The 9,523-nt window shown below is 43.5% G+C and overlaps 1 protein-coding gene across 1 annotated transcript in view; it reads right to left on the bottom strand.

The window, feature by feature from the left end:
* Positions 1-527: 527 nt before the first annotated feature.
* Positions 528-9,523, bottom strand: part of DNAH8 (dynein axonemal heavy chain 8) — a 283,834-nt gene continuing 274,838 nt past the window's right edge. The window contains exons 92-93 of the mRNA XM_070245526.1: positions 4,113-4,234; positions 528-951 (exon numbers count right to left, since the gene is read on the bottom strand). Coding sequence (XP_070101627.1) covers positions 664-951; positions 4,113-4,234 — 410 coding nt within the window. The 3' untranslated portion in view covers positions 528-663. The remainder of the gene's footprint in view (positions 952-4,112; positions 4,235-9,523) is intronic.

The following is a 9,523-nucleotide window of genomic DNA, read 5'->3' as shown; positions in this document are numbered from 1 at the left end:
CATTTGCTGCCTAGAAATGTGTGCTTCATTATCTCCTGCAGAGTTGGGATTGGGGGGGTGAGCTAGAGATTCAGAGTTTTCTGGGCCTCAGAAGCACTTAAAAAATAAAATAAAATAATATCAAATAAAATTAAAATAAATGACAACAGCAGCCATCCCAAACACTTCGCACCATACCACTGTTACTCCTAAGGGGTAGTGGCCGGACCCCTCCAGTTTCCATTCCACAAGCATGGAGAGGACCAAACTCAAACATTAGCACAGACGTGAGTAGATTTTATTCCAGGGAAAAGTGGCTTTTATTTGAGAGAAAAGTTTGCATCTACTAGGCTCCTTTTAGGATGCAACAAATTAATACTTTGTTTTAGATTTTTTTAAATTCAAACCTTCCAAAGTTGTTCTAACATGAGAATAGGACTTGATCTAAAAAATTAATTAGAATGGAATATGATTTCCTGGGCTGAAAAGCATTACTTTAGAATTATCTTTTTGAATATTGATATGAAGGAAAAGACGCACACAAGCAATTGCAGAACATCAACTTTTTAATTTAGAAAGAATAAACAAGCAATTATCAGGGAGAAAAAGACACACATCGCTGAGTCTCTCAATAGCATTGGCCCTCTACATGGCTCCAGGTGCCCTCAGCAAGTGGCAATGAACTTACTTGATGTCACACAAAAGGGCCACCCCCCTCAGGATCCAGTGATCTGGGGACAAGACTGTTCGCAAATACACTACAGTGATGAAGGTCAAGTCGGTTCGCCTCGGTTTCTTGTAAATAGGACACACGTACAGCTTGGGGTCCTTGGGCGCGGTGGAATTAATGGCGAAGATGTGCAGCACGGGCAGCTGTGTGAAGAGCACCTTGGGGGTGGATTCTGTGAGCTTCCCGTTCCGTCTGTCCCAGGCAGCTCCGTCCATATAGAGCCCATAAATATACACACCTTCCTGGAAGAGTCAACCATAAGGTAATAGGATTTTTTTAAAAAATTAGGCGCTGTGAGATCGGCATCTATTACTGTAATAAAGGTCGTTGGTTTGGAAGGAAAATATATACCAGTCTCAAACGCTACCAAATAAGAAAACACCACTGGGCACGCTGCACTAGTGAAATATTGAGCCCAATTTTCCCCTGCGGTATATCTGGAGGCTATGAGCGCTGGAGAAATGTTCCTGTTATTGGTTATTTGAGCGTGGGGGTGGCCTGCTTGGGACAACAGATTTAGCCAGCAGTGCCAAATCACCTCTGCGGGGAGATAAAAGTCTCTGAGAGGTCTGGCCTGTGGGTGTAGGATGGGAGCACAGAACAAGATTTGGAGCTGGGTGCCATGTAGGATCTCAGCCTGCACTGGCCTAGCTAACCTGTGGCTCTAACTTCATCTCAGTCATAGGGTGAAGAGAGATTTGTGCAGCCAGGCCTGGCCGGCAGGAGAGCCAGAGCGCCCCCAGAGGCCAGGTGTGGTAGAGCAAGACGGGCATGCTGGGCAGGGAGGGGCAGGGCTGGTTCAGCAGTGGCTGGCTGTCAGCCCAGGTCTCTCTTTCACACAATAGGACCTGCCCGAGAGATCCTCACCATTAAATCAGGAGACAAGACACACACAGAGAAAAAAATTGACAAGACATGAATTGAATACCAGCACACACTTGTTAGAGGGCTGCCCTGTGAACAGCGCTGAGGTTAAGGGCAGTAACTTCTGACGTGAAAGCTACTGTGGGCTGGAGCGCTCAGGGGCATTTGGAGAGGAGACGGCCTTGAATCTGGCCTTGAAGAGTGGGCTGCTTTTGGAAAGAAAGAGGAAAGAGGGTAGGCTTCCTAGGCAGGAGCAATACCACAAAGAAAGGCAGGATGGGTAGGCAAACCCCAGCGTTTTATTTAGCAGAAGGTTCAATGGTTATAAAACAGGTTAAGACTTGACCTTGGAAGAATCTAGATGCCAGAGTGAAGAGTGTGAACTTTCCCTTGTAGGCAGTGGGGAGCCATAGAACTTGGCTCAGTGAGAAAAGAAAGGCTAAAAGGGAATAGCAGGGGAGACTCCAGTAATCACAGAAGCTGATAAGACATATTTATGTAGGAGATGGTGACCATGTTTCCATTTCCAGTGAGGATAGGGTAAGGGGAAGTAAGTGTAGATTATAATAAAAGAGAGTGAGATTAATTGCAAAGTGTTTCCCGGAATCCCCTCGTGTGGGCTAACAGTATGAGGATCGTATTTTTTGAACCAAAACGTGAAGTACATTGCTTGACAGTGAAACCAGGGGCAATCCCAGAAAATCAGGACACAACCAGATTGCCACCATCAACCCAGTGGGTGACAATTACTATATGAACAATACAACCACTTAGGTACCATCGGACAGTAAATTGTATCCCTTCTAGGCCCCTTTCAATCTCAGAACTTTACAAAGTCACAGTTGGAAGTGAAGTCATGGTGAATTGTATAGTGTCTCCCCAAAATCCACATCCAACTAGAACCTCAGAATGTGACTATTGGGAAACAGGGCCTTAGCAGATGCAAATAGTTATGGTCATACCGGATTAGGGTGGGCCCTAAATCCAATACGACTGGTGTTCTTATGAGAAGAGGAGAGGACACACTGAGATACACATAAGGAAGAGAGCTCTGTGACAATGGAGGCAGAGACTGGAATGATGTAGCTACAAGTCAAGGAATGCCAAGGGGCTGGTCCCATGGCCAAGTGGTTAAAGTTCCGCCTGCTCTGCTTCAGCAGCCCAGCGTTCACAGGTTCGGATCCCAGGCGTGGAACTATATACCACTCATCAGGCCACGCTGTGGAGGCATCCCACATACAAAATATAGGAAGACTGGCACAGATGTTAGCTTAGGGCTAGTCTTCCTCAAGCAAAAAGAGGAAGATTGCCAACAGATGTTAGCTCAAGGCAAATCTTTCTCACATCCCTCCACACCCCCCTAAAAAAACAAGGACTGCTAGCTACTACCAGAAGCTAAGAGAGAGGCATAGAACAGATTCTCCCTCAGAGCTTTCAGAAGAAGCCAACCCTGCCAATACCTTGATTTCGGACTTCTGGCCCCCTGAACTCTGAGAACACAAATTTCTGTTGTTTGAAGCCACTCTGTTTGTGGATAGTTTGTTACAACAGCCTTAGGAAACTAATACAGGCCTTGGTACCAGGAAACAGGGTACCGTTGCAACAAATACCTAAAAATGTGGAGGTCACTTTGGAATTGCGTAATGCGAAGAAGCTGGAAGAACTTTGAGGCTCAGGATAGAAGAAACCTGGGTAGCCTTGAATCTAGAGATTGTTGGCGGACACATGGAGATTAAAGCACTTCTGGTGCTGTCTCTGATGGAAATAAGGACCCTGCTGTTGGAAACTGGAGGAAAGACAAGCCTTGTCATAAAGTGGCAGAAAGGGCCAGAACTTGGAAATCATCTGGTCCAGCCCCCTTATTTGACAACTGAGGGAATGAAAATCAGAGAAAGGGAAGACAGGATGAAGATTTATCGAGTGTCTATGTGGGGTCCAGCACCAAACCTAAATGGTCCCCTTTCATTCTCACAACCATCTTTAATGAGGGTATCATCTTCATTTTATAGGTGAAGAAATTGAGGCTCAACAAAGTTAAAGAACTTGCCTGAGTTCACAGAACAGGTAAGCGTCCTAGCAGTGGCTCCCAATACAGCTGCTGCTTATCTCTGGAGCCCTGCCTTCTTCCAGCCAGGCATCCTTCCACCCAGGGTCCTGCAGCTAGTGGGGACACTGCTGGAACTGACCCCAGAGCTCATGACTGCTAATCCAGTTAGTCTCTACTGCCCTCAACACTCATCAGTTCTGTGAGTAGCCCACAGCTGTAGCTGGAGACGTGTGGAAAATCCTTTCCAGCAAACACAAGTGTAACTTGTAGTTATAAGGAAATACAGTCTGGGGAGTTCCGAGGACTGGTCCATAATTCCCACTCCAGCAAATGGAGGAGGTGTTGGCATTGAGGTCTCTGGTTACAACCAAGGAAACCCTGGCTGCAAAGCCAATGAACTTAACTGAGGCACTCATAGGTCAGTTTTAAGCAGAACTTCAACTTTCCGCCCTGGCTCCAGAACTGCCCCTGCTATTGCCCAGGGGTGCCTACCCCCGGGGGTGACGTGATCTCTTCCTTGGTCTGCCGCAGCACCTCATTGTGGATGGTCACGGAGTCCAGGGCCCAGCCTTTGTGGGCTCGGGTCACTTCTTGCCTCATTGCTGTGAGGAAGCCTTAAAAAAAAACAAAGAAAGCAATGATTTTGATGCGTTGCTGCAGTCCACTTTAGAAACAGGAAGGGAGCAGTGCTAATGCTCCTCTCTTATCAATCTCCGAATGCGCGCCCATCCAAGAGGAGCTGAGGTCTAACCTCAGAAGGGACATCTCTTCCCAGTGTTTTGTTTCTATGGGGACCTGCGATGAGCTAGATATTTCTCACCAGCTGACAGCAGGAAGGCAGTACCCGTTCTGCTTCAGACAGGGCCTTGGTTTGAAATTCTCCCGGGATTTCAACCACACAAGCCCTATAAGGGTTGTAATTCAGTCCTAGCTTATCATTGCTGTTTGAAGATACAGTGTCTGGGATGAGACTGGAATGGTAAAATATTCTGAGAACAGCATTCCAATTAAAACTTGAATCAAACCATTATCAAGCTTCTATTGCTATAATGGAACAATTTCATTTAGTCTAAGGAAATAAGGCATAATGCCCAAATAAAAAACCCGACTTTCAATTTGATCAAACAAAGCAATCACACCGGAAAGGAGAGCTACATGTTTTAATGTGCATAATACAGTTATTTTAAGACAATACATGGTTCCACATATTGCAGCCTTTCTTTAAAGTTAATATTTGCAAACCATGCCATTCAACTCAATAAGAGAAGTCTTTCTTGGAGAGTAGCATTTGATGTTAGAAACTATACCCTAAACTTCAAAATGGACTTCAAAACCTTAGGAAAATTTATTTGTGACCTACATATTACATTTTGGCTTTCATGTTAACATTAAAAATTATGCAGCTCTTTACTCACAATCATGAATGAATTTTGGAAAGTGTATGTCCCTGCTACTGCTAGTGAGATTTGAGAACTATTATGCACAAACCAACACATAAGTGATAATATTTTATCAAGTTTGGGAGCAGAGGGGAGAGAAGTTGCAAGGCATAGTTACAGGCACTGAGTTAGTAGCCCGTGGAGTTAGAAAGAAAGAATTGGCCCCTAGCCTGACTTAATAAGAGAGTCAAGTTCTTCTTGCTCCCAAGTCTCTTCTTGGTTATTAAATCAGACACTTGGGGGTGCATTCATTCATTCATTCATTCATTTGTTAAATCTCTTGAGAGTGGCCACCAAGTACTAGGCACTGCTCTAGGTGGAATGACCACAAAGATGAAGAGGCCATCCATGGACCCCGGATTCAAGGAGCTCAGTTTAGAGGGAACATGGAAGGAGGCAGAATATACAATACAATGTTGTTATTAGCAAAGGTGTGAACAAAGTGAACCACTTAGAAAGACGGCCCAAGGAAGGCTGGCCGAATTGAGAAGATGAAGTTGAAGATGACTGTTGAAAAATATGTAGGAGTTTGCCAGTTTGGACAATTCCATTTAGAGGAAAAGTATTTGGAAAGTCGTGGAGGTCTAAGCTAAAGAGGCAATGATGGCAGACAAGGTTAGAACAAAGGTAGAGGGAGACTTTTCAGGGTCAGAGCTTGGACTTGATTTTGTGGATGGTGAGAAGCCACTGAATACTTAGAGTAGGCAAATGATTTGCTTGTATTTGCTTCATATAAGGCTTACCCAGAGCACTCACTCAAATAGGATTTGGTGTGCTAAAGAAAAGCCCTTGCATTAATCCAAAGAAAAGCTGGTCAATCAACCAGAGCAGCTAATTGAAGGGTTTTCATGGGTGATTCTCATAAAGCTATAGTTTCACAAAGCCGAGAGTGCCTAGTAGGAAGGGATGATTTTATGAGACAAAGTGTTAATTACAAGGTCAGTAAACATAGCAGAAGTTTGCCTGGAAGCAACTGCTGGTCAATGCCCATGGGTACCTGTAGAGTCACTTGAGGTGATTTGATCAGCAGGTGATTCTGTTGACTTCCATTTTAAATACTGGGGACCTCATACTTTAGTAGTAAAACAAACATTTTCTGTGTTTCCCAGCTAGTGGTATATATGGCCACAAGAAGAAAATCCAATTTTCCCTTCTAAGTCACTCCATGAAACCGTCATTTCATCATTCAACATTAAGCGTGCACCCATGTGGTGTATTAGACACCGTGTATCCAAGTAGAGTACTTAGAATTAAATTGACCTATTTTATGATATTTTAAAATTCACCAGTGATCTATGAATCTACAAGGTCATAATGCACAAGACATGAATCCTGGTCTTAACCATCCATCTGCACAAGCTGAAAAATTGAATTTTTCTATAACACTTTAAGTTTCAACTAAATTGCAAATTTAACTTCACTCCACATGGGGCACTCAGGACAATGATATAGGTGCCAGATGATGAATGAGCAGGATTCTCTCTTATGTAACACACCTGCTTCAAAGACTTCGGTCATTGTCAGAGAGCTCTGAAAAACTCTAGGGTAATTAAGGAGACACCATCTCGTATCTTCTCCCTACTGGGGAATATGCATATTGTTGTCTAGCTGGCTTCAACAATAAGCCTCCTAATGTTTAGGAAGCACTCTTAGTATGCCAGTAGATAGAGTCTAGAATATACATGATCTTGAGCCATTAAGAAAGGAAATGTTAAATAAATACATTGGAGGCCTGAGACTGGAGGGGAGGGGACTGTTCCACGGGCCAGTCCCACATAGAGAACATGGAGAACATGTGTATTTTTTCAAGTCTGGAGAGTTTTGTTTTGGCTTACCTAAAAAGAAGAACATGATCTTGCAGAATTCAAATTGTAGTGAATCTACTGAATTATTCATTATTGAATTTAAAAAATGAATGACCATCCTTCTTGTAGACTGATATTAATTCTAATGGAATGAAAATCTGTGTTTTCTGAAGCCCGTATAATTTAAAAAGACTATTGATACATTTTTCTTTATAAAAGCTTGAAAAGTAGTACTTTTGTCTTGGCACCAATTTATTTTTAATAATTCTTAAAACAAATTTCAACCATCAGTCGTGGAAAAGTGATTCCTATGTTCATATGTTTGACTCTGAAGTCAGAAAGAAAAGCTAGGGAAAGTCTTCAACAAGAATAACCTTCTATTCTTTGTGAGATTTAACCACCCACATGAAAATGGGTGATTTGACTATTCAAACATCTGAGTTACATGTGGTCTAAATGAGGTGCTTTAAAAAAATTGTTTCCCTTCCAACTCATACAGCATAACGCATTATTAATACACTTGTCAAGCTTGTTCTTTAAAAAAATTCACCTTTAAGCTAGGATTATACTGTGGAAAGTCAGGTCTAAAGTAACACTTGCTGTGTCTTAATTCCTGTAATAATAGTAACCCAACGTTTCAGTAAACTACTTACTATTGTTTGACTTGTGCAATCGTTGGCTTAAAGAAAAGTGTAGAGTGCTTTAAGTATCATTTCAAACAAAGCCTTGGAAAGATGAAATAAATAACTAATCAGGAAGGTTGCTCTTTTTGATTTTATAAGGAGTTGGTTGGGATTCTGTAATGATGGTTCTATAGGCGATGGTGGGTTTTTTTTTTAATAAATGAATCAGTCCTTACGTAATGGGCCTTGGGTTGTGCAGTACTTCCTGTCTTATCAGTTACTAAGCCTCCCAGTAGCATCTTTGAAGATGAGGAGAAATGATGTTCCTGCCACAAGTTTATGACAGGCAGTTTTTCCCCCAAATGAGAAGCAAATGGAGTTCATTGGTAAGTCAAATAAAAGGTCAGAAATCATTCAACAAAATGGGGTTGATCCACTCAGTTGAGTAAAAATGCACCAGGCATGTTTTCTGATGCTTTGCTTGATGCTGTAAGGCAGGGATCTTAAACTTGGCTGAAAATGAGCATATCTGGGAAGACTTTAAAACTCCTGATCCCCAGGCCACAGCCCAGATCAATAAAATGAGGCTCTCTCCAGGTGGAACCCAGGCATCAGTAATTTTTAAGGCAGGGCTTCTCAAACTTTAATGTTCACAGGAATCACCTGGGGAAGGGCTCTTACTAAAATGCAGGTTCTGATTCTGCACGTAGGTCAAGCGTGGGGCCCGAGATTCTGCAGTTCTATCAAGCTCTCAGGTGACGCCAATGCCAATCTGGCTGGTGGACCAGATAATCGGGTAGCAAAGGTCTAAGGCCAAGGTTCTTCACACATTAGAAGGATGAAGACGAAGGGAGCTTTTAAGAAAATGAACTGTAGCGGCTCTAGAGGCCTCATCCCCAGAAGTTTTGATATAATTGGTCTGGGGCCCCAAGCATTCGTGTGTATTCAAATCTCCCCAGGTGTCTGGACCGTGCGAGCAGGGCTGAGAACCACTGCTCTGTAAAAAGATCTGCGTGACAGGCCATAGACAGATTACTGACCCACATTTGTTTCAAGAATAAATTTGACACGTGGGAAGAGAAATGCCTAATAGTATAAGCAAAATATTAGGAAAGCTGTCAGTAGTACGAGCTCTTTCCAGAATCCCCTGAGATGCACGTGTTCTCTGCAATGTCATTAATGCAGGACATGGCTGGTTCTGGCAAAACATTGAGTACAAGAGGGCGAGCTGGGCTAATTCTCCTGGCCAGGCTAGGATCAACTAACTCCACCGTGTCTCCCGTGACAAAATGTGTGCTGCTTTATGCTTCCTTTCCCTTGACCCAACCTCTCACCCCTCCCCTCCCTCCCAAACCTGTCCACTGTTCTCTCCAGAGAAGTTCTGTGGTTAGCAAACTCTTCAGCATTTTCCACCTCTTCACAGAACATTCTTTCCATCTTCTTACTCTTAGTGGAACCTGGCTCAACTCTGAAGACACTGTCCTTCCCAATTTTTCCTACACCCTTTATGAGACTCTCTCCTGCTTTGACAACCACACTCTCTGGCCACATGCCCCTCCCCTCATCGTCTCTGACAAACACCCATTTGCCCTCATTCACTGAGCATCCTGCATCATCTGGGTCTCTTCAGTATCCCACTCAGCGTTTTGACCTCTCAATTCCTTGACCTCATCATTTCTGGAGACCTTCTCCTCAACTCCACCCCCTCTTTTCTTCATTTCCTTTTCTAGTTAGTCTAGATCCACCCTTTTCATCACTTGCCCAGCAAAACCCCAAGCCTGGATGAACCAAATGTCTCCCTCCTTACACCTATTCCAGGCTGCTGAACAATACTGAGACCGTCACACAGTTGCCACCATGGTTAACCATCACCAGCCTCGATGGGATTCTCAAAGCTCCCCAGCAATCCTTCCCTGTCCCCCTTATTAGTCATGTTTCTTGAACTTCTGCCACACTCCTTAAATCTCTCCTCCAACACCTTTCTGCTCTTGAGATCACTTCACTTCCTTCTTCAAAGAGAAAATAGAAAGCATCAG

Source organism: Equus caballus, chromosome 20, assembly GCF_041296265.1.
Source record: "Equus caballus isolate H_3958 breed thoroughbred chromosome 20, TB-T2T, whole genome shotgun sequence".
Taxonomy (NCBI): Eukaryota; Metazoa; Chordata; class Mammalia; order Perissodactyla; family Equidae; genus Equus; species Equus caballus.
This window is presented reverse-complemented; position numbering and strand designations above follow the sequence as displayed.